Source organism: Nilaparvata lugens, chromosome X (assembly GCF_014356525.2).
Source record: "Nilaparvata lugens isolate BPH chromosome X, ASM1435652v1, whole genome shotgun sequence".
In the NCBI taxonomy this organism is placed as follows: Eukaryota; Metazoa; Arthropoda; class Insecta; order Hemiptera; family Delphacidae; genus Nilaparvata; species Nilaparvata lugens.
The window spans coordinates 31213314-31240280 of NC_052518.1; the positions used below are offsets into that span (position 1 = coordinate 31213314).

The 26967-nt window shown below is 36.8% G+C and overlaps 1 protein-coding gene across 1 annotated transcript in view; it reads right to left on the reverse strand.

The window, feature by feature from the left end:
• Positions 1–3674: 3674 nt before the first annotated feature.
• The window catches only part of LOC120354543, a 52952-nt gene continuing 29659 nt past the window's right edge, over positions 3675–26967 (reverse strand). The window contains exon 4 of the mRNA XM_039441883.1: positions 3675–3887. Coding sequence (XP_039297817.1) covers positions 3675–3887 — 213 coding nt within the window. The remainder of the gene's footprint in view (positions 3888–26967) is intronic.

Here is a 26967-nt window from a genome sequence, read left to right on the forward strand (position 1 = left end):
TCAATTCGCACATTGATTCAATAGCTGCTAGGGCCAACCAACAAATGGGGTTTATTCTGAGGACCTGTTCGCCCTTTAGTGATGTAGAGCCTTTGATTCTGATTTATAAGTCACTAGTGAGAAGCTTGCTAGAATATGCCTCAGAGATATGGAATCCATATCATATTAATAGAATAAATGTTCTAGAATGGCTTCAAAATAAGTTTTCAAGAATCATGTTCTATAAGAAATTTAATCGTTTTTGTCCGTTTGATTTCCCAACAGAGTCACTGAGAACTTTATTCCATATTACATCATTAAAAGTTGGGCGTGATGTTAGAGCACTTATTTTTCTTTTTGATCTCTTAAATGATGAATTTGATTCATCATACTTGCTATCTAAAATGAATATTTATATCTCACCTGTGGCTCGTTGATCTGAATTTTCTTTTCTGGTTCCTCGTTCCAGAACACTTAGAAATTACAATTCTCCTCTCAACAGAATTCAGAGAAGCTACAATAGTTTGTCCGGGCACCTAGATCTCTTCTGGTTCTCTTGCGCTAGATTCCGAAAAGCTCTATACAATGGTCTGGTCTGAGCATTGATATTGTGATCTGGTCTACATCGATCATTTTTTCATGTATGTGTGGGTGTGCATATGTTTTGGGACTTGGAACTCATTAATATGTTATAATTTGAGTACAACTTCTCAACTGATTTAGGTCTGGTACTAATATAACAACTGATACAATTATTATTCGGTTATAATTATTTAATAATTCATATTTCATAAAGCTATTAATCAAATATTGTTAATTTTGTTTGATCCAGAATTGAATGATAAGATCTAACTTCTTTTTTCTTTTTTGACAATTTCTTAGTCTTTCTCAATTAATTTGATAAGATCTAATAAGAAGGAACGATATCTCAGTAGAGTAAGATTGGGAAAACTGACGGACTTTTTTGCTCGAAATCCCCTCCCCCCTCTCCCCCCTCGTCCATCCCTCTGCCCCTTCCCCCCGCCGGTAGGGTGGGGGGTGTTCTAAAAATAGATTTCCCCTTCCCCCTGCGCAGTGGAGGTGAGGGGGATAGAGAGAGAGAGATATATCTTTCTCTCTCTTTCTAAAAATAGATTTCCCCTTCCCCCTGCCCAGTGGTGGTGAGGGGGATAGAGAGAGAGAGATATATCTTTCTCTCTCTTTCTAAAAATAGATTTCCCCTTCCCCCTACCCAGTGGGGTGAGGGGGATGAAAAGAGAGAGATATCTTTCTCTCTCTCTCCTTGCCCAGGTGAGGGGAAAAAAAAATTCCCTTTTAGGAGGAAAAATTCCCTCTCTATAGTGACAGATTGAAGTGAATCCATATTTCTACATCTAATGCTATACTGACAGATTGAGGTGAATGCTAGATGAGGGAAAAAAATCTCTTTGAGAGGGAAAAATTCTCTACTGTCAAATTAAAGTGAATCCATATTTCTACATCTAATGCTATACTGACAGATTGAAGTGAATCCATATTTCTACATCTAATGCTATACTGTCAGATTGAAGTGAATCCATTTCGCTCTAATGCTATACTATGATGCCGGGCTCACTTTGAGAAATTCCTTTGGTGTCAGATTAAAGTGAATTCATATTTCCACATCTAATGCTATACTGTCAGATTGAAGTGAATCCATTTCGCTCTAATGATATACTACGATGACGGGCTCAAGAGAGAGAGATCTCCTTCTTTTACTCGTGGCATCTCTTTCCCGCACCCTTCTTTATTACGAAAGGCGAGTAAGGAAGAATGTTATACTAAGGAATCTAGATACGCTCCCCTCGCTTCTCACAACCAGCAGTCTAGCCACTTGCTTTCTCCTTCTTTTACTCGCTCCATCTCTTCCCCGCACCCTTCTTTATTACGAAAGGGGAGTAAAGGAGACAAGAAGTAACTATCTTCCATTTTGATCGATCGTTCCTATACTGACAGATTAAAGTGAAACGTATCTCTCTGGCCCAGCATCACGAAAGGCGAGTAAGGAATCTAGTATAAGTTTTATAATGAGTCATATTATGTTTGCTTTCCAACTGACAGTCAAGAGTTCAATCAAACTGATTATGAATGTGTAAAAAATTGAGCTCTTTTGCTGTACAAACATGGCAGTCGTTTTTTTTAAAGTGATTTCTCCGACAATATGTAAGTATAATTGGAATGTGCTAGCATATCCAAAAATACTTACACATTCTCAGACCTATTTCACTCGGGACGGAACTCAACGTCTATAGTTACCATGAAACTGCCTTAAGAAGATACGATTTCCGCTCACATTTAATTGCCATGAACGAGAATTAAAACTTCTGATGTTATTCTCATTCAAAACCACTGAATATTCTTTCGGCAACTTGATAGTATGTTTAAAGCCGGCTTCACTATCAATATCGATAATTTTAAGGTGAATTTCACCATTATCGGCAAATGTTACCTTTGTTACCACAAACCAATCATAGACATAAAATTCAAAACCCCAATCAACTACTGGATTTGCATCTACAGACAACCCATTGAAACTTGTGCAGTCAAAATAGTTAGTCATCATGTTGTCACTTCACCTGTTTAGAGTAAAGTGACGCGTGCATTCGCTCGCGTGTGCCTCATCTAGTCACATCTGCTCTGCTCCCTGTGAGGTCCCTTTCTAAGCTCGATAACTCCTGCACCGAAAACCGTTACATGAAAAAATGTCTAAATCGATTTATGTGACAAGTGTTTAGTCATTAAAGCTACTTCACTCTCTCTCACACATCCTTTAAAAGATTTATCGACATACTCAAAAATGTCTAGGGTGTGAAATTTGAAACTATAGGTCTGTACTTCTCTCTCTCACACAAGTGTTTATACAATCAATCACGGAGGTGTAGACTGAAACAACATATCGTTCACTCTCTCTCATAATATGTCAACCTTTTACAAGATTTATGCATGTATCAGATTGCTATGTGCTTATAACATTGCTTGAATGATAAGAATATTATTTCAAATCTGAAAGGTGAATGCGATTCGAAAAGGGGAGAAATGATGCTGGGCCACCCACATCTGTAGGAACACCTGCTAATGTAGGAGGGAGCGAGCGCTTGCCTGCACGGCTGTGTGTGTGTGTGTGGTGTGTGTGTGTGTGTGTGTGTGTGGTGTGTGTGTGTGTGGTGTGTGTGTGTGTGTGTGTGTGTGTGTGTGTGTGTGTGTGTGTGTGTGTGTGTGTGTGTGTGTGTGTGTGTGTGTGTGTGTGTGTGTAGCGGAAAAGACTAGTGAGCATGCTCACAACAAACTATAAAAGAGGCACTCACCTTATTTGAATATCATTCACAACAGAGCATCTGAAGCATTTCTTCTTCTTCTGTGTGATATTCATTACGAACTTATCAACAACAACAACAACAACAACAGGTAAGAATTGAAAACAATTTTTATAGAAACAATATTACAATTTATTGATCTATTCACACATACATACAATTCGTAACACATAGGTCATATGTATACAGATATAAAAATTGTTAAGCAATAACAATTTTTATATCCGACCAATTTACCGACTTATGTGTTACTAGCAACACATAATTTTTACAGTTGATGTTAAAATGTTCTATTTTTTCTCTGCTAATGCAGGAAGCAAATCTTTGAGGTAGATTTGCTTCCTGCATTCCTTATTTTTAAAATTACACGTCGACCATGTTTATTGGTATGCTCCCTGCGCTGATAATGGGGTAGGGTACATCCTCTTTCAACTCTCTCAGTGGCACCCAGGGTTTGGGTGCAGACTGATTGATGAGTTGAACAGAGTCCATCTCCCTCCTCTCATCCTCCTCTGCCCTCTGCACTTCCTTCATCAGGGTGACAAGTGATGACTCGTTCTCCACTGCAGCACGTTTCTGTTGAAAAATATTTGATAAGTGTCTTATTTGTTTCAGATTATCATCAGATCAGATTTGTCAAATCATACTAGAGAACTTGATCAATAGATTCACTACACAATCTCAAAGTGAGTAATTGCAGAATCTGCCAACACTAATATCTTGTAATTCAATTGTATCTCTAATCAGTTCAAATAATATTTCCTTGTTATCAAATAATTTATGCATGAGCGATTACTTTTAACACTAATATCTTGTAATCCAATTGTATCTCCAATCAGTTCAAATAATGTTTCCTTGCTATCAAATAATTGATGCATGAGCGATTACTTTTAACACTAATATCTTGTAATTCAATTGTATCTCTAATCAGTTCAAATAATATTTTCTGTGATCAAATAATTTATGCATGATTGATTACTTTAAACAATAATTCTTTGCTATCAAATAATAATAATCAAAGACTTGTATGTGTACAGATTTTTTTTTTCCAATGATCGATTGTTTTATAAAAAAATCTGTACACATACAAGTTAATAATATTTGTTGAAACTGACCTTTGTTTGAGGGAAGATTGTATCATCCTCATCCCCGCTAACCTCAGGCTCGTCCCCAAACACCAACTTCCTCTTCGCCTGCTTCTTCCTCTCATCATTTTTCCTCTCCCTACATTTTCCTCTCATCACTTCTGTTTATATAGCATACGTTTCTCTCTCTGTTCCAGGCACGTGCGAGCGAGAGCGAGCTACAAGGCGAAAAAAATTCGAATTTCTCCCCCAACAACACGTGCTCCCAGATCGTTATCAGATTGTAAGTATCCCACACACGATCATTTTTCAAATAGCATCCATGTGTTAGAAGACGAAAAAATCTCCTCTAGAACTCTGCATGACACTTCACCTGCTAGAAGCTGAAATCCCCATGTCAACTCACTTAAACATATTTCTAATATTATTAAATATTTCACAACATTTCAAGATAGAGGCTCACTTTTTTGAATAGCATTCTCGATTGATTTCTAATATTATTAAATATTTCACAACATTTCAAGATAGAGGCTCACTTTTTTGAATAGCATTCTCGAATGATTGATTTCAGTTCAGTTATTAAATATTTCACGACATTTCAACATAGAGGAATAGCATTCTCGATTGATTTCTAATATTTCACAACATTTCAAGATAGAGGCTCACTTTTTTGAATAGCATTCTCGATTGATTTCAGTTCAGTTATTAAATATTTCACGGCATTTCAACATACAGGAATAGCATTCTCGATTGATTTCTAATATTTCACAACATTTCAAAAAAGAGGCTCACTTTTTTGAATAGCATTCTCGATTGATTTCTAATATTATTAAATATTTCACAACATTTCAAGATAGAGGAATAGCATTCTCGATTCAGTTATTAAATATTTCATTGTTTTCACAGCATTTTCTCACCTCTCAACTCGAGTTCCGAACCTCATAACCAGTTGAGCTCTCGTCGAGACAACACAGCTGAGAGGAATCAATCATAGGACGGTATCTACACCTGAGAGGAATCAATCATAGCATAGCCCGCTATCTACACCTGTAGCCTGCTATCTACACCTGTAGCACGCTATCTACACTCGAGAAGATTCACGCAGCATCAACCACTACATGTAAGTACATTTTTACTTTGATTTTATCCTCTGAGGAGGAAAATAGTCCTCCGAGTACAGGTTTTCTCCTCCGAGGACAGTTTTTCTCCTCTGATGACTATTTTTCTCCTCCGAGGACTATTTTTCTCCTCCGAGCACAGTTTTTCTCCTCCAAGGAGAAAAAACCTTCTACAATATACTACATGCATGCGATTTATCTTTAGAATATAATATATCCGGAACATCCATGCCCCGCTCTTCTTTCTCACACTCATCGTATAAACAAAACGGTAAATGTATTACTTTTTCAAATGGATTTTCCATAATATATTTACAATAGACACATTGCAGATAGAATGGATTTTTATGTAAGAAATAACCATTTCTCGCAAAATACTCTGCTTTATTGCATAATGATTTACAAAAGTCACAATGATGTTGCTTTTCAAAGTACTCTCCTTGAACGGATGAATCTTCTACACAATTAAAAGTTGAATATCTTTCTTCATATTCTCGTAGAATATTATTATCGTAATTCTCCTCTTCAATTGTTATATTATCTTTCCTTCTACAGTTTGGACTGTACCTTGCATGTTCTATTGCTGGTATGTCACTTTCCTCCCATTTTCCCAAATAAATTGAACAAAATACACATCGCACAATGTCTGGTGGAGATGAGAATATAAATCCCTCTTTCGCCATGTTTTCCGCGGACAAATGCGGAGAAGATTTCAACCATCTTTTATCAAAAGATAATAATCTTAATCTTTCATGCAACATTATGTGATCTTGAGATATCATTTTCACACACCCTTCTTCTACCAATGTCAATTCACAACTAAACATGTTGTTGTACTCTATCTCATCCTGATCGTTTTGTTTTTCAGAATCATGCTAAGGGAACGCAGACTACGTGGTATCAATTCAAGCGCAGCCCGCCATCGCATCACCCTCGATGACGAGGATATCGACATCACCAGCGTTCTTGAGAGCTCAAAACGTCGAGTTTTCGATATAATTAGGGAACATGCGGCACGCTATGATGGGAATGTTAAGTGGTTTATAGTCCTCAATGTTTTGCTGTATAAATTAGTGGTGGTGGATGACAAGCAGGTTGGTGACTCTGTCTCATCTCTAATAAATCTACATAGTTACTCCAACATAGCGCTAAACGTGCTTGAGAACTATGAAGATTTTAATGAGCATTTCATGTTAGCTGTGAGAAAAATCCTCACATCTTTTGAAAATTTCGTAAGATATGGGAGTGGATGGGTGCTAAAGAAAATTGAATCACTGGATGTGAACGTGATTAAATTTAATCCTATATACACATCCAGTTTCATTCAAACACCGCAGTTTTTGAAAAACAAAAAATGTATTATAAATGTGAAAAATCTCTCTGACGAAAAATGCTTTTTATGGTCAGTGCTCGCGTATTTCCATCAGAAGCCAAGGAACTCGGACTTAAGTGTAAAGTATTTGAGCAAGTTTGCTCACACACTTAATACGCGAGGTGTAAATTTCCCGGTGACGACACGCGATATTAAGAAATTTGAAATACTCAATCCGGACATTGCAATTCACGTCATCGCATACGAGAACAAAAAGTTTTTCCCCTTCCGTACAAGCATTTTCCGCACGCGTAAACACCAAATTAATCTTTTAATGCTAAAAGGCGATGCAGGAAAAACTCATTTCTGTTTAGTAAATACCGTGAATGGGAAAAACGGGCTATCTCGTCTTCTCTCCCACCTTTCAAAATCCCACGGACAAGTACATGTTTGTAATTTCTGTTTTCACCGGTTCACATCAGACAAAACTCGAAATGTAGACGGTAAAGCAAATTTGTTGAAACATATGGAACTTTGTTCCAAGTTTGAATCTCAGCGCGTTTCATATCCTAAACGCGGAGAGACAATTAAATTCAAGAAACTAGGCGCGACGTTGAAGAAAAAGTACACCATTTACGCGGATTTAGAAACATACGTTGTGAATATTAATGATGATGACGATGATGTTGATTGTGATGAAATTACTCGTAGTTACACAAAGAAAACGGCGCATCATATTCCCTGCGGGTATTGTTTCGTTGTTATAGATGTTAACGGGGAAATCGCCTACGGACCTGTACTCCATAGATCGAGTAGTTTAGACGAAAAAATCATGGAGAAATTTCTTCAGGAAATTACAGATCTCGGCGACATTTTGTATGAGGATATGAAACGAGAAATTCCGATGCAAGCTTTATCCGAAAGTCAAGAGCGTGAATTTCAAAATTCAGTAAACTGCGGGCTTTGTGCTGAACCGTTTTTAGACAGCGATATTAAATGTCGTCACCACACGCATGAAACCGGTAATTACTTGTGTGCGGCACATGTTTCTTGTAATTCAACAGCTCGTACTCCGGAGTACATATCGTGTTATTTTCATAATTTCTCCGGTTTTGATTCGCATTTTATTCTGAAATCGCTCGGTAAATGTAAAAAAGAAATTTCCTGCATCGCAAATACGTCAGAGAAATTTTTGACACTTTCAGTAGGCAAAATTAAATTTTTAGATTCCTACAAGTTTATGTCTGAATCCTTGGAAGTATTGGTGCGTAATTTGGTAGAAAGTACAGACATGGAGAAGAAGTTCGAACGATTATTTTCGGTGTTTCATGATCCACCTCGCGAACACAGACAGCTCTTGTTGAAAAAAGGAGTATATCCCTACTCGTACATGAGCTGTCCCGAAAAATTCGCGGAAACATCGCTTCCCCCCATCGAATGTTTTCATAACGATTTAACTGATACACCTCTGTCTTGCGAAGAATATGAGCATGCGCAAAGAGTGTTCTCAACATTCAAGCTGAAAAATCTGGGTGAATATCACGATTTTTATTTATGTTTAGACGTAATGCTATTAGCAGTAGTTTTTGAATCCATGAGGTCTACGCTTTTTAGCTCATACGGCCTCGATGTGACCCATTTTGTTTCTCTCGCGCACTTCACCTGGAATTGCATGCTGAAACACACTAAAGTCGAACTGCAATTACTTACAGATCCTGACATGCATCTTATGTTTGAGGCAGTGATGAGGGGTGGGGTGTCATTCATCGGTAAACGTTATTGCGAAGCAAATAACAAACATCTACCCGAAACATACGATCCTTCAAAACCGTCTAATTATCTGCTTTATATCGATGCAAACAGTTTATACTCGGAAGCTATGAGCCGAAGCTTGCCTGTTGGAAATTTCAAATTCCTCTCAGAGGAAGAAATTTCCAGCCTTGATTTCGCAAATTTGGACACCAATTCAGAAACCGGATATATAATAGAATGTGATCTCAAGTACCCTCAAGAGTTACATGATAAGCATGCGAGCTTCCCCCTTGCACCTCTCCACCAAACGCCACCACGCAAATTGCTGTCGAACTACCAAACAAATGAGAACGGTCAAACTGGAACCAAAAAGCTCATGAACACACTTTTCGATCGTGAAAAGTATATTGTTCACTATGTCAATTTAAAGCTCTACCTTCAGCTCGGTTTGAAATTATTGAAAGTGCATCGCGTCATTAGCTTTTCCCAATCTCCCTGGCTGAAAAGCTACATTGACTTCAATATCCGGAATAGACAGAACACGAAAAATAAATTTGAAATATCCTTCTTTAAGGCCTGTTGCAATTTGATTTTTGGTAAGACAATTCAGAGTAGTCGTAAGCAAATGAATGTTAAAATTATCACGGATGAAAAACGGTTAGATAAGTACATTTCAAATCCACTATGTAAACGCTGGCAAATAATTAGTCCAAACGTGATCGCGGTTTTCTCTCGCAAGTTGGAACTTAAAATGAACAAGCCTGTCTATTCCGGCTTTTCCGTACTGGAGTTGAGTAAATTCCATATGTACGATTTTTTCTATTGCAAATTACAAAAAATTATACCGTGGGATCGTATAGAACTGTGTATGACTGACACCGACAGTTTTCTTCTAAACCTTAAAGTCGAAGATGTGTATCAGTTGATTAGAGAAAATTTGACCCTTTTCGATACTTCTAACTATCCACCTTCCCACCCTTGCTTTTCCATGGAGAGAAATAAAGTTGTAGGAAAGTTCAAGGATGAGACCGGGTCAAAGCCTGTCCATAGATTTCTTGGACTTAGATCCAAACTTTACTCATATTTAGTATGTAACGAGAATGAAGAACCTGTAAATAAATGTATAGCAAAGGGTGTACAGAGCGGAGTGAAATGTAGAAAGCTTAATTTTAATTTATATATGAAATCATTGTTTGAACGTAGTGAACATGTAGAAAAATTTAATATGTTAAGATCCTATAATCACACCATGTATCAGGTTGAATGTGCAAAAATCTGTTTGAGCCCTCATGATGATAAGAGGTATATTGCTGAGAATGGTGTTGATACTCTCCCATTTGGACATTATAGAGTGCCAACTGTGAACTGATTGGTCAGTATGTCCCATGACAATCATCCGACACCACTGATTTTGATTTGTCTGTTGTAAATATCATGAATATTATTAGATCTAAGTTAGCTTTAGAGCTTCATAGCGTACCACGTGTGAACTATCCCACTCGCAAATATGAGTTGAAAAGTGAAAAAGACTTGCTTCAAGCCGATCTCATTGAGATGACAAGTTTATCACGTTTTAATAAGGGTTACAAATATATCTTAGCTGTTATTAATTGTTTTTCAAAATTTGCATATTGTGTACCATTAAAAGACAAGACAAGCCAATCTGTATTTAACGCTCTCGAGCCATTTATTTCTAAAAATAAAGGAGTTAAGCTGTTCCAAACAGATCAAGGAACAGAATTCTTTAATTTAAAAGTCAAAGCATTATTAGATAGATATAGTATTAAACATTATCATGTTTTTAGTGATAAGAAAGCCTCCATAGTTGAAAGGTTTAATAGAACACTTGAAGCAAAAATTTATAGATATTTAACTGAACATGGAACCAAAAACTGGATATCACAACTAGACAGTTTAGTTCGAGATTATAATGCAACAATGCATTCATCCATTAGAATGAAACCTAAAGATGTGGAGAAAAAAGATCATAATCATGTTTTAATGTCATTGAATTCTGCATTCAATAGATGATATAAATTGAAAAATTCAAAACCGAAATTTAAGCTAGGAGATGTTGTACGAATCTCAAAGAAAAGGGTTCTTTTCGATAAATCTTATAACATAAACTGGAGCGCAGAGTATTTTGTAATTCATTCTATATTTCCTTCTCAACCTGTAACGTATAGCTTGCGAGATCTAAACGGAGAAGTAATTAGTGGTAGGTTTTATGCAGAAGAAATTAAAAAAACACAATTAAATGAATCGGAGAGACAAGTGTATTTGATTGAAAAAATATTAAAACGTGATAAAAAAGGATTGTTAGTGAAATGGATTGGGTTTTCAACGCCTAGTTATATTAGTAAGGATCAACTATTAGATGAAAAATAATCTTTTTTAATATATTGTAAATATCATGTAAATTTATTGTAAATAATCTATTGTAAATATCATGTACATTTATTGTAAATAATCTATTGTAAATATCATGTACATTTATTGTAAATGATCTATTGCAAATACATTCCATTCAGTGTAAATATGACAAAGATTTGGTGTAAATATAATACGTCTCTATCAAAAAATGCTTCTCAGTTTCATTTTAATCTGAAGTTTTATTTGCTAAGGCTCAAGCAACACATGCGTTCTCGTGAAGAGGGTGCGGGAGAGAGAGGGGGAATTGAAGTGAGAAACTTCTATCAGTGCATTGAAAGGGGAGAGCGAGAACCTGTCACTTGCATCCCGATGTGATAAGCTATACACAGCCATGTGGTGTGTAGCGCACAACCTCCTCCTTGATAACTTACGAAAAATGATTGGTTCCTTATCAGATCACATGCTGTACACGTGACTAACATGAGTAATATCCCGATAGTAAATTCCGACAATGTTATAAGAGAGAAAGAAATGCCAACATGGTGTAAAAATGGTAAGTTATTACCACATAATGCAAGGATCCTTATAATAGGCTCTTCAGGTTGTGGCAAGACCAATTTACTATTTAATTTAATTTTTTCAAAGAATGGGTTGAGATTTAAAACTATATACTTGCACACGAAGAGCGAGTATCAAGATAAGTACTTGTTTTTGAGAAAAGTCTTTTCAAAAATGAAGGGTATTGAATTTCATATAAACAGCAATTCGGAATCTATAGCTCACCCCAACAAAATTCAACAATTTTCTCTTGTCATATTCGACGACTTCCAACTTAATCACGTACCTCAAATAAGAGAATATTTCACCATGGGTCGACATCGTAATATTGACACAGCATATTTAATTCAGAGTTATGGAGCTACACAGAAACATTTCACTAGGGACAACGCAAATATGATTATAATCTTCAAGGTAGATTTATTGAGTCTGAAATTAATTCACAGAGATCTTGTTGGAGCAGATATTCCTTATAAAGATTTCGTTAAACTTTGTCATACAGTTTGGAATCGTAAACCTCATAATTTTCTAACTATTATGACCGAGTGTGGAATTAATAGCGGCAAGTACCAAGATTCGCTCGATACGTTTCTTACCATTCAGTAGAGATTAATTCTTTGTGCAGTCATGTTGTCTAAAACACGCAGCAGGAAGCTGAATAGAACGAACGTTGGTTTAATCGAAAAGATTAAGAAATTGAGAAAAGTAATTAGAGAGAAGCATAAAAGCTTAGTCAATTTTGAAAAGCGATCGGAGGAATATAATAGGAAAACGCTCTCCCCGTTGATAGAGCCCATAATTGAACTGGGAAAAAACAAATTCTCACACTCTGGTGTAAAACCAAAAAAGGAAGAAGTAAAAGAGGAACAGAGTATGGATATTGATGATAATAAGGAGGGGGATGAACGGAGTTATGAGAGTTCAACAGACAATTTTTTAAGCTCGACTAAATTTGAAAACAGTTTACTTGGTTCTAGCAGAAACGACGATGTGCTGTCACAATATCTAAAAACGTTTCATGCGGAAAAAATGAATAATTCAATCAGTTATGGAATTTCATATAATTCTAAAGATGATGTGTATTATATTGGAAATCAGCAAGTAATATTCGATAACGGTTATATAGATATTGATAGTGAAAGATTTCGATTAACACACGGTCTACTTGAGTTATTATTCAGTGCGAGACCAAACTCAAATCTTTATAATCAGAGAGATCTGGATAAGTATAAAAAAATCTTAACACTTACAAGTATACATTTAGATTGAAGAGGCTATGTTAAACGAAATCAGGGAATTAAATCGCAAATGATTCAAAAGTTATTTCCCAGTAAAAAAATTAGTAAAAAGAAGGGTTGGGGTTTATTGAAATTTGCAAAAAATAATTCTCATGATAGAATTTATCAATACTTTGATAATTTCGACGAATTAGTGGAAAGATTAAATTTACTCTATTCCTCAAAAGCTAGTGGGAACAGTGGGCATGATGTGGAAATCGCGTCTATAATTGAAGAGCTAAAAGAAGCAAAATTAATTGTTTAGTGTCACGATGACTCTACATCGATTCGGACGAATTGATACGGGTAGTGCTAGCGGAGCTCTTGCTAATCTTACGTGTGATATTGACTCGATAACACAGAAAATAATTGAATCGATAAATCAACAAGGAATCAGCGAAGCTGTGGAATTTTATTTAGATTCGCAAATAACCAAACTCGTTTCGGAAAATACAAAGGATATTGGAGTGAGCATAATTGAAAGAGAACATATTCTAAGTACATTACAAAATTTCAGTGCTAATATCGATAAAGCTATTGGAGAGAGAACTCAAACTCTAGAGAGTGCATTAGGAGAAGTGAAAACTTTAACAGACAGCTTTTCATCTCAGTTGCTCAGTATTAACAACGATAAAGTTGATAAGGCTTATTTAGATGAAAAATTAAAAGCTGTATAAGATAAAATTAAGAATTTGGAGGTGCTGGACAGAAACTATCTCAATACTAAATTGAAACAACTTAGTACAGAAATTTTTACTAAAGTAAATGAAACACACCCATCGGCAATTGATAAGCAATATTTAGAATCTACTTTGCAGAAATTGATTAGTTCTTCATTAACAAAGGAAGAGTTTGAAAAACGATTATCTGAAATGGCGAGTGCAATAAAAGCTAATATTATGGAGGGTATTGAGCAGTTTATTACAAAAGATGCTATTGCTATTCTAATTAATCAAATTGCAGAAAAGTATGCAACTAAAAATGATATTGGAGATTTTATTAAGAAAAACGAGATGGCAGACGCTGTGAAAAGCGTTCGTGATGAAATAGCTGAGGCAATTAAAAATTCGGAAGAGGGTACTGTCATGAGACTGCAATGTTCGGCTCCATTCATTGACTACCTAAGTTTATTTATCCACAGAATCGCATTTGACATTGTATCAAAATATGCCGAGGTGTCTTTCCATATGAATTGGATTGAGGCAAAACAACATAACCTTACAGAAAATCAGGTAGTGCAAATTATCACAGAAAAAATGGATTTAGCCAAATATAAAGACTTTATATTGGCGCCGAAAACATAAAATCTTGAGTTGTGTGAGAGAGAGTGAACGATATGTTGTTTCAAATTTCAGTCTAGACATTTTTCACTATGCTTGATTGTGGTGTGAATTCATTTCCAACTCGATTGAATATTAAACCAATTCAAGTTGGTGTACCATAACCTCAGTTAATGTTCAACCATTGAGTTGAAAGGTAATGAAAAATGGTATGTAGGAGAAAGCAGAGTTCGAGGAAACGGGGTAAAGGAATCTTGAGTTCAGCGGCAAGAGTTTTTAAAGGTGTGTCAGGTTTGGCAGGTAATGTGACATCAACTATTTTAAATAAGGTAATTGATAACCTGGGGGAAGAATATCATATTCCGGGATACGAGTACTGCGGACCAGGATCAAAGGTTAATGAAAGGTTAAAGAGAGGTGATCAAGGTATAAATTTGTTAGATAAAGCTTGCAAGATACATGATATAGCCTATACTCAAAATAGCGATAATAAAACTCAGGCGGTAGCCGACAGAGCTCTAGCGAACGCTGCATGGGACATTTTCAAAAATCCTCAAACACCCCTTGCCGAGAAAGCACTTAGCTATCTTGTTACAAACGTTATGAAAGCTAAAGCAGCGTTTGGTGGGTCTTTGAGAAAGAAGAAGAAGAAGAAGGGGGAGAGGAGAAGTTATAGTAACGATATTAGACGCAAAGCTATAGCTCAGTTGAAAAAGCATATTGCAGGAAAAGGATATTTTTTGAAGCCTTTTCCTAAAATAACTAGTGGGGGGAGAGTTTTAATTCCACCCCTACCCCCATCATCATCATATGGAGTGAGTTTATTCCCTCAAGTTAAGAAACGTAGAACAACAAAGAAGAGTAGGAAGAAGAAGAAGAAGAAGACATGAATATTGAAGGAGAATTGAGTAATTATGATTTGATTGATTGGTCGAAATTATTACAGATTCAGCTAAGAGGCATATATATGCTAGATGCATTACCCAAAAAAATTCTAAAAAACGAGAATGCCATTGTGAATTTAGCAAGGGAAAGCGAGGATGGCACACATTGGGTAGCATATAAGAAAGTTGGTTCTAATGTTTGGTATTTTGATCCAATTGGAAATTTACAACCTCCATACGAATTGGACAAATATTGGAAAAAAGAAAATGGAGTAAATATATTTCATAATGTAGAGCATATGCAACCATTAAATAGCAATTTTTGTGGTCATCTTACATAATTGTTTCTTGCAAATCAGTTGTAATTAAGTGTTTGTGGTGAACACACAAGATGGTGGTTATTACATTACGATCTAACACAAGTGATCTCTATGAACATTTACAAGAAATGATAGAATTGGATAAAAATCGTGAATGGGAAATTGGATTGATTAATTTTTCCAGTTACAATAGTATTGCAAACATTAACAAAGGAACAAATTCCAGCTTCAAATATGGTGATAGATTAATCGAGTTGGATACTGGTGCATATGAAGTTGAGGATATTATAAAATCTTTAAAGAATAAATTGAATATTGATGGCAAGAAGAATAAACTTATTATACGTGCAAACGTAAATACTATGAAGATTGAAATTCATTCTGATAAACCCATTGATTTAACACGTTCTGATTCGATTGCTAAGATACTTGGTTTTGATAATATTGTTTTGCAGCCAAATAAATGGCATTATTCCAAACATTTGGTTAACATAACAAGCGTTGACAGTATTGTAGTTGAGTGTAATTTAGCTTGCGGCAGTTACTCTGAGGGAAAACAAAAACATATAATCTACGAATTTTTACCAAAGGTTCCTAGCGGTTATTTAATAAATGAAGTACCATCACCGACTATTTATGTACCTTTGAATACACATCGAATTCAAACTATTAATGTAAAGGTAACGGACCAGAACGGATCGTTTATTGATTTCCGCAGAGATACAATTACAATTAGGTTGCACATACATGAAAAGTAATGGGTTATCTTATTTTCAACCCACGTTTGAATAAGACCAATCAAGTCATTAGAGAAAGGAACACGATAGCGACAACACCTAAAAACAAACGTGCTTTGTCGGCTAAAAGCGCAAGAATATTAGAAAAGTTGGGTTTTATAGTCGATTGGCGAAATGTTAGGCGGGGGAGTGGCAGCAATTAGTGAAATTCTGGATGTGGAGACAGACCTTCAGTTTTATAATGATATTACTAAATTCCAATTTCACACTCATACAGTTTATTCGGGACAGGAAATAAAAAACTCTGACAAGGCACATATTGGCATAAATTCTTTAGATGTCTATTCTTTACCTTGTAAATCATTCATATTGATTGAGGGAACAGTTAGCTGTACAAAACCGGGAACAGACCCAGCCGATGCACCAGTTGCAGCAGACTATAAATTAAGCAGTAACGTAATCGGTAACCTTTTTGACGAAATACGATATGAATTAGCAGGTCAGCAAATTTCTAAATCAAGATTGATTGGATTAATATCCACAATTAAAGCTATATTGGTGAAAAATACTCTCGATAAAAACACATATCACTTGGCTGGTTTTGACAGAGCAGGATATGAGCTAACGGATAATACATTCACTTTCTGTGTTCCGCTGAAATTAATCCTCCCGTTTTTTGAAGATTTTCAAAGAATAATTTTAAATTTGAAACAGGAACTCGTCTTATTGAGGTCACCGACAGATCTAAATAGTGTTGAGTCTCAAAGTGGAACAAGTGTTAGTGTGAAAATTACAAAACTGCAATGGAGAATGCCCTACATAACTTTAGAAGATCATGTAAGACTGAAATTTTTGAGACTGCTCGATGCTGACAATCCACTGAAATTAGGTTTCCACCATTGGGAAATTTGTGAATTACCAAATTTGCAAAATTCACTTAACCATTCTTGGGCAGTTCGTACCACATCGAGTTTTGATAGTCCAAAATACGTTATAATTGCATTTCAAACTGATTGTAAGAATAAAATTAAAAAATCAATATCTAATTTCGATAGCTGCAGTATTTACAATGTTAAAGTATATTTGAACAGTGAGTATTATCCATATGAAAATCTGCTAGGTAAGAAGGAGGTTTTATACCGGATGTTCTTGGATTTCGCGCCCCCGTATTATAATCATTCAATCAATAGCGAACTCGGAACAGAAATCGATTTTAAAACGTTTTGTGAATCAACACCGCTGATTGTTGTAGATTGTTCACACCAACCAAGTCATTTGAAATCATCCACAGATGTTCGTATTGAAATGGAATTTAAAAGTGCAGTACCTGCAAATACTTCCGCGTATTGCGTTTTAATTAGTGATCGTGTGATGGAATACACACCTCTCACGAGCATGGTGAAAGAAGCTCAGTAATTTTATTGATAGAGCGCACCGGCTATATAAGGTGTGCATTCTGCTCAATTTAGTTCATTATCAGTTTCACCTTTGAACAGACAACATGTCCTATTCTTTGTGTTCTGATATTTTGGACAAGCCACAAACTCGCTCTATTGGTATTCAGTGCGATCTTGATAGTTTCTATTATGAAGCATGGTGCAGTACACCGTAGCCGCTGGTGGTGGAGGAGGGGAAACGAGAAGAGAAAGACAAAGGATTCGAGGGTACACCGAACCCGCTGCAGGTGGAGGAGGAGGAGAAACGAGAAGGATTCAATGAGGCCGCCGAAGAGAAAGAAGTGCACAAGGAAGCGAGTGCGAAAATTGCTACAGTTGATCTTCACTGGTTTAAACAAGATTGTAATCAAATTATTGTGAAAGAACTTGCCATAATTGATCAGTTTAATAATTATATTGTGTTCCATTTCAAATCACCATTTGCAAAGACAGAATTGAGTGCAAAATTGTATAACGATGTAACATGGTTAGAACGTCACTATCATAAAATAAAATGGGAAGATGGAGATTTAGAATACAGTGAGTCATTAATACGTGATTACCTTGCAGCTTATGAGAAAATTTTCACAAAAGGAACTGAGAAAGCAAAGTTTTTAAGAAGATTGCATAGCAACGTTCAATGTATACCAGAGGATTTTCCAAAACCTGATTTCAGCTTTTTCACTAGTTCATGGTGTTATGCTGCGTGCAACATTCATAAAAATAAACCACATTCTCGCTGTGCTTTATTCTCTGCTCAACATTATAATTCTTTGTTGTTTAAAAATATGTATCGAACAAATAATTTCTTGTGCGAAAACAATTGAATGCAAAGTATGAAAATGGCTCCAATGTACACGAATTCACAGAAAAGAAACTTTGCTCATTATGGATTCTTCTACAACGGAAAGGATCTACAGTGTGTTTATTGCCTGCATGCATTGAGACTGCATAAAGAGCGTACATGTTGTCTATCGTCAATTGATGAAGAAAGACCGCCTTATCACTCTATAATAGTTCCTGCATATACTTAGTTTTCTTCATTCGCTCAACAACATGGATCCGAGAAAGTGGTTGGCTGCTGACAACGAATTGGAAGTGAGGTTAAAAAACTGTATTGATTGGTACGATGAGTGTGAAAGTGCAATTAGGAAATCAACTCCTGAAAATTATAGTTTGGCGAAGCAATTGAAAGACATTTTTCTAAGCACGGTTAATTTAAATGATATAAGAGACTATCTATGTTATTATCGTCCTCATAATTTGTGTATAGATAAGCTAATTAGAATTGAAGATGAAATTATGAATAGTTGTGTCGAAATGTGTAAATAAACGTTTTCTGCCTTCGAATGATTTTTCATTCCGATATCCCATTCACGTTTTTTAGTTTAGTTGCTGCTTAGAGCTAGACCAGACAACACGTGTGGGGTGATCTTTTTTATACAGACACGAGCGGTTATAACACGTGCATCTCATCAATTTAGAAATCTTTCCCCCTCATTCGAGACATGTCAAACATCTGCGAGATGCAGTGTTATGGTTTTTCAAAATTCAAAAAATTATCTCGTCTCTTGATGTCAATTTCATTTAATGAATTTGATTCAATTGCAAAGAATATTAAATTTTCAACAGGATGTCAAGATGTTGATTTACTGTTAACAAAAACAGAAAATGTACACTTTTCGATTCTATCTGAGATTTTCGAACTGCTCAATATTCTAGACAGCGGTCATCTACATTATAATTGTACAAATGATTCGTCATTATCTGTTGTTAAAAATTCTGATGAACTTTGGAAATGCTTGTACGATATTGCAGATAAAAAATGTAAAAGAACTTAGATCATTGTAGAGATTTATAGCATTAGATGCGAGAGAATTTCTCAATTCAATTAGATGTAGAGAGAGAGAGAGAGAGAGAGAGAGAGTCATTGACCTCACTCTGGATTAGAGTAATATGGATTCACTTTAATCTGTCAGCAAAGGAATTTTTCCCCATCATCTATACTGGGAGAGAATTTCTCAATTGATCCTTATCTCCTTTCCTTTCATAATAAAGAAGGGTGCGGGAAAGATATGCGCCAAGTAAAAGAAGAAGAAAGCAGTAATGCTGGTTGTGAGAAGCGAGGGGGGCCATATCCTCCTCTCTCTCTCTTGAGCCCGTCATTGTAGTATATCATTAGAGCGAAATGGATTCACTTCAATCTGTCAGTATAGCATTAGATGTAGAAATATGAATTCACTTTAATCTGACACCAAAGGAATTTCTCAAAGTGAGTCCGGCATCATAGTATAGCATTAGAGCGAAATGGATTCACTTCAATCTGACAGTATAGCATTAGATGTAGAAATATGGATTCACTTCAATCTGTCAGTATAGCATTGGATGTAGAAATATGGATTCACTTTAATTTGACAGTATAGAGAGGGAATTTCTCGAAGAGATTTTTTTCCCTCATCTAGCATTCACCTCAATCTGTCAGTATAGCATTAGATGTAGAAATATGGATTCACTTCAATCTGTCACTATAGAGAGGGAATTTTTCCTCCTAAAAGGGAAATTTTTTTCCCCTCACCTGGGCAAGGAGAGAGAGAGAAAAGATATCTCTCTCTTTTCATCCCCCTCACCTCCACTGGGCAGGGGGAAGGGGAAATCTATTTTTAGAAAGAGAGAGAAAGATATATCTCTCTCTCTCTCTATCCCCCTCACCTCCACTGGGCAGGGGGAAGAGGAAATCTATTTTTAGAAAGAGAGAGAAAGATATCTCTCTCTCTCTCTATCCCCCTCACCACCACTGGGCAGGGGGAAGGGGAAATCTATTTTAAGAACACCCCCCACCCTACAGGCGTGGGAAGGGGCGGAGGGATGGACGAGGGGGGGAGAGGGGGGAGGGGATTTCGAGCAAAAAAGTCCGTCAGTTTTCCCAATCTTACTCTACTTATCTCTAACAAATGAAAACATTTACAATTCATATTTTATTGGAAATAGCAATTATTGATGGTTTGAATATGATATTTTGGTAGATAGATTACATCTTTAACATTCTAGAAGGACAGTGTTGAACATTTGAAAATATACAGAGAAATATGTAATATCCCTCACATTCTGAGATACCATTGTTGGTTGAAGAAGAATATATTATAAGATATAGTCATGTTTGACATTTCTATAAAAATAACAATTGAAAAGGTGGAAAAATTGAGGGGGTCCTGGGTGGCCCCCAAAGTAGAATCTCTCATATGTGTTATTTTTTTCTTTCATCAAGATCACTTTCGATCATTTTTTGACATATTTGAACATCATCATACTGTCCAGTGTAACTGCACATTTTTCAAAATTGCCAAAAATCACACAGCCCCCCTCGAGTGCCCCCTGGATGTAATTTTGGGGTTTATGATACATCATCAGCTGCATAGATGGAAGGTTGAGTGATTCCAATATCAGAAACTGATGTGAAAAATGCAGAGAATGTCATATCTTGGCTGTAAAAATCCTGGAAAATGAGCCAAAATTGACAAAAATAAAAAAATCACCCTCCCACCAACCCTATTGTTTTTTTCCGGTTAGTTTTTGCGGGAGTCATGTTTTTTGGCAGCTGAATTTGATTTTGAGCATAAAACACCCTGTAAATGTGATCCATGATCAGCACTGTATATGAGGGTCCCCCCCACACCCCCCTAGAATCAAAAATTTTGTTATTGGACAATTTTTCTGTGGGTTATTTCTGGTCCCCTTCCAAATGATATCATTCATGAAATTGTGAGATTCACAGTTTCGGCTGGGAAATTCACACTTTCTTTTTCTTAAAAGATTTTCTAAAAAAATGAGGGGGCCAGGCCCCTTCTCGAGAAAATTGATGTTTCGTCTGTGCAAGGTGATGTTTTAGGACTCTCTGAGTTGATTTTGAGCATAAAAAAACCTGTAAGTGTGATCCATAACCAGCACTGTATATGAGGGTCCCCCTCATGCCCCCCTAGAATTGGGAAATTTGTTATTTGACAGTTTTTCTGTGGGTTATTTTTGGTCCTTTTTCCAATGATATCATCCATGAGATTATAGGATTCACAGTTTTTGCTAGGAATTTCACACTTTTTTTCTGAAAATTTTATTCAAAAAAATTAGGGGGCCGGGCCCCCTATTGGAAAAATCGATGTTTCGTCTGTGCAAGGCAATGTTTTGGGATCTTCTGAGTTCATTGAGCTGGGATTTGGAATTGTAGCTATTCCCCCCTCAATTTTCCAAAAATTGAGGGGGGCATCATCGACCCACGAAATGAAAACTTTAAAAAATCAAATAATTTTCCCAATGCCTGTCAAGACTCCTAGAGACATGCCCCAGTTTGGCTGGGAATTTTTCAAATTTTCTATTATGCAAAAATCGGCAAAAATTCGGCTCCCCCCCGCACACCACTTGACCCAGTCAAAATTTTGTTCCAGCAATCTAGTAATGTAGGGGTGCTGAACAAAAAAGTTCCCAAGAACTTTGCTGAGAAATGTGCCGGAGGCTGAAAATAGAGTAAGCTAGGTAGGGTGGGATTATTGATTTGGTAGAATAGGTTAGTTAGGGTAGGTTAGTTAGGGTCAGTTTTCAATTAGGTTAGGTACAGTGGTTTATGTTGGGTGGGTTAGGTAGAGTAGGTTAGGTAGGGTGTGATGGGTGATTAGGTAGTTTTATAGAAGGTGGGTTAGGTAGGGTAGGTTAAGTAGGTTATCTCGGGTAGGGTAGTTCAGGTTGTCAAGATTAGGTTAAATAGTTCAGGTAGGTTTTTTCAGGTATGGTGGCTCAGGTTGAGTAGGGTCGGTAGGGTGGGGTAGGTAGAGTAGTTTAAGTAGGGTGCAATAGAGTAGGTTGGATAGCATAATTTATGTAGGTTGGCTTAAATGGGGTATTTCAAGTAGATTAACTGATACATTGAGTGGTAGGTCAGGTATAGAAGGATAGATAGGGTAGGGTTGGTGGGTTTGGTCTGGTTGGCCAGGTAGAGTATAGCCTAGGTTCAAGTTTTGAAATGGAAAGTTCGAAAAATCCATAGTTTTCCTGGAGCCTGCTAGGACTCTTTCAGACTTTCCTGTGCTGGGTAGGATAGTAGTTTAGTTGGTTGAGTTGAGTGAATGCAGTATTGAATGGTAAATTCGAAAACTGCCTTTGCATCTCTCATTTTTGTCTTCCCATACAGTTGTTATATAATAAATAGACCAATTCCTATGTGCTCAACATGATAGTTCCTTATGTCTTCGCTATGGAATTAAACATTGGATAGTTGAAAAATTTAGGAGGACCTGAGTAGCACCAAAATTTCAATTTCTTGTATTTGATATATTTCATTTTTTTCCATCCATTTCAATTATTGATTGACATATTTCAACATTATTCCACCTCCCAGTGGGGTTGTAGACTTTTTCAAATTAACAAAACCACACAGCACCTATATTGTCCCCTGTGAGAAATGTGCAGTTTGAAAGTTGAAGATATTGGTGGGGTCCAGGAGGACCCTCAAGGTGAAATTGGTAATTTTTGCTATTTTTCATTCACTTTTTAATCACTTTTGATCCTTGGTCCCTCCCAAGGTAAACTCTGTCATATTTTTTCCTTTTTTCATCACTCTGAATTATTGTCTGACATATTCTAACATCATTATACCGTTCAGTGTGACTGCAAATTTTTCTCAAAAAAATGAGGGGGGCCTGGCCCCTTCTATCTAATACCACACGGTATTATCGAGAAAATCTATGTTTGTCTGTGAAGGCGATGTTTAAGGATCTCCAGAGTTGATTGAGTTGGAATTGGTAACTGTAGCGATCCCCCCCTCAATTTTCCATAAATTTAGGGGGGCATCATTGACCCTAAAAATGGAAATTTCGTAAAATCAATGATTTTCCCGATGCCTGCTAGTACTCTCACAGACTTTCTGATGAAAGTTAGTATTGTCACATCCCCCAGTTTGGCTGGGAATTTTTTTAAATCTTCATTACAAAAAAACTTATGGTAATCTCGTTCCCCTGGAACACGGTCGAGATTTTATTGTGAGGATCAAGTAATGTTCAGGCACTGAATTTTCCTTTGCACTTCGCTGAGAAATGTGTGGTTCAAAAGTTGAAAATATTGGGGGGGTCCGGGAGGATCCCAAGGTGAAATCTGTTATTTGTGCTATTTTTATTCACTTTTTAATCACTTTTGATCATTTTTTTACATATGTCAACATCATCTCACAGTTCAGTGTGACTGCAGATTTTTTGAAATTGTCAAAATTCACACAGCCCCCCTCGAGTACACCCTGGATTTAATTTTCGGTTTGGATAATACACTATCAGCAGCAAGGACGGCAGGTTACGTGATTCCAAAATTGGAAACTGATGTAAAGAATACATAGACCATCAATTCATGACTGCAAAAATCCTTGAATATGAGCCAAAATTGACAAGAATCAAAAAATCGCCCTTGCATTCCCCCCTTTACATTAACATGGTTAGTATTCTCAGAACTAATGTTTTTTTGACTGCTGAATTTGATTTTGAGCATAAAAAACCTGTAAGTTTGATACATAACCAGCACTGTTTATGGGGGTACCCCCCATGCCCCCCTAGAATTATGAAATTTGTTATTCGAAAGTTTTTCAGTGGGTTTTTTTGGTCCTCTTTCCAATGATATCATTCAAAAGATTATAGGATCCACAGTTTTTGCTTAGAATTTCACACTTTTTTTTCTGAAAATTTTTTTCATAAACATGAGGGGGCCGGGCCTCCTATTGAAAAAGTCGATGTTTCGTCTGTGCGAGGCGATGTTTTGGTATCTTCTGAGTCGATTGAGCTGGGATTCAAAACTGTAGCTATCCCCCCCTCAATTTTCTAAAAATTGAGGGGTCATCATCGACCCACAAAATGAAAATTTTGAAAAATCAATAATTTTCCCAATGCCTGCTAAGACACCTAGAGACATCCTGATGGAAGTTGGTATTGTCAGATGCCCCAGTTTGGCTGGGAATTTTTCAAATTTTCCATCGTGCAAAAATTGTTGAGAATTTAGCTCCCCCCGCACCACACTCGACCCGGTCGAAATTTTATTCTGGCAATCTAGTAATGTAGTGGCGCTGAACAAAAAAGTTCTCTTGAACTTTGCTGAGAAATGTGCCATTCAAAATTTGAAAAAATTGGGGGGGTCCTGGAGCCCCCCAAAATAGAAAATTTCCATATATCATAATTATCCCTATGGTTTCAACCACTTGTCAATCAATCCAACAGAGCATCAACCACCAAAACAACCACTCTTGTCAGGAGGTTTTCAGACGCTCTAGCTATAATATATATATAACTCTCGCTTTGCGCTCTGTGGGGGCTTCGCCCCCTGCACCACCATAAGTGGTATGACTGTACAGCAGGGGTGAGTAGCAGCCTCAGCGCTTCACGCTCTGGCTGGGTTGCAGGCTTTGCCCTCCCAATCGCCTTTTATAACTGTACCGTTTTGGGTAGCAGCCTCCACACTTCCAGCTCTGGTTGGATGGCGGGCTTCGCCTGCCCAATCACTTTTTATGACTGTATAGGGTTGGGTTGCAGCCTTCATTCTTTGCATTCCAGATGGGAGGCGGGCTTTGCCCGCCCAAGTGGTTTAGGTAGGGTGGTTTAGATAGAGTTGGTTAGGTAGGGTTGGATAGGTGAATAGGTTGAGTAGGTTAGGTAGGGTAGTTTAGGTAAGGGTTAGTTCAGTGTTGGGTAGAGTGTGTTAGGTAGGGCGGGATAGGTGATTAGGAAGAGTTGGTTAGGTAGGATAGTTTAGGTAAGGTGGATTAGGTGGAGTAAATTGAGTAGGTTATCTTGGGTAGGGCAGGTTAGGGTGTCAAGATTAGGTTGAATAGTTTGGGTAGGTTAGGTAGGGTGGGATAGATGTCTAGGTAGAGTGTGTTAGATAAAGTAGGGTGGGCTATGTGGGGTTTGTTTGTTAGAATGGATCAAGTATAGTTAGGTGGAATAGGCTGGATAGAGTTGGGTAGATGGATTGGATTGGTGAGGTGGGGTGGTTGGGTTTCAGAAATTAGGTTGGGTAGGTTAGGTAGGATGGCTCATGTAGCATTTGTTAGGTAGTGTTGGTTAGGTAGGGTGGGGTAGGTAATCAGGTAGAGTAGGTTGGGTAGGATAGTTTAGGTGAGGTGGGTTAGGTAGAGTAGGTTAGGTAGGGTTGGAAAGGTAATAAGGTGGAGTAGTAGGGTAGTTTAGGTTGGGTGGGTTAGGTAGGGTAGGTCAGGTAGTGTGGGATATGTAGAGTAGGTTGAGTAGGGTGCAACTGTATAGGTTTGGGTAGCAGCCTCTGTCTTTACAACCCAATTGTCTTTTACAACTGTATGGGTGAAAGCTGTTTAATTAGTTCAGGGGTGTTTCATGTAGGTTAGGTAGGATAAGTCTGTCAACTCCAATAATTTTATGAACTAAAATAATGTGAAAAAGTGCCTTTTTCAGAAATGTAGAACAGTTAGTTGACATTGAGGTACTGATTAGGCTACATCTATTATGTGAATACCATGAGTGGATAATGTAAACTACCCATTTAGTGGGTGGGTGCATAGTGGAGTAGTGAACAGTACCTCTGAAATACTAAAGTGATTTTCTAAAAATACCAACCTTAAACTATAACACAGTAGAAAACCACTGGAGAATCTGAAGATATCAGTGTCAAAGAACCACTGAAGAATCTTCAGATATCAGAGTCAAAAAATGACAAGGAATAATATTCTGTCCACAGTATAGAAAACTGGAGAAAAATACTCAATTCTTAACAATGTTCGAAACAAGATACAGATACAGACAGCTCTGATCTGCTGTTGTCATGAGAATTCAGTTACACTTTGAATTTTAGCAGTTGCCAACCTGAAAAGCTGAATGATCATAATTTATATTATTTGTAACTCATAACATCTACAGTATCTTTCTTCTAATGCAATGATAACACTCGTGTAATAATTGATTTGAAATGAAATTTTTGATAGAATTGAAGAGCCTGCATAATATTATTGAAATGAAAAGTTACAAGTCCAGACTCAAGAGTGACTTGAGAATTCTCCATTGTGACATTTCATCACTATAGGATAATCCAGAAAGTATACCTCAATACAGAGCTGTGGGTGAGCATTTTGTCAAACAGAGGAAGCATTCATAATTCATTCTATGGCAAAAGATTTTGAGACTTTGATTGTTTTTTTGATCATGAAGGTTGTTGGGTTAGGTCTGGGATTATAGCAGGTTAAAAGAAGATGAACTAAAATTGAAAAATTGCCCGGTATCCCCCCTATTGAGTTTTTCCAGTTAGTTAGTATGGAACTATTGTTGTTTTGGCCACTGAATGTAATATCAACAACAAAATAAAATGTGGAATCACAAAACCCATAATATTTGATGTGTGACTTTACCAAAGAAATCAAGTGCCAACTCCTGTGATGACTATCGCACCATCAGCTTAATGAGCCATGTGTTGAAGCTGTTTCTGATTCATTTCAGGTAGTGTGGCTTAGGTTAAGTGAGTTGTGTAGGGTGGGGTAG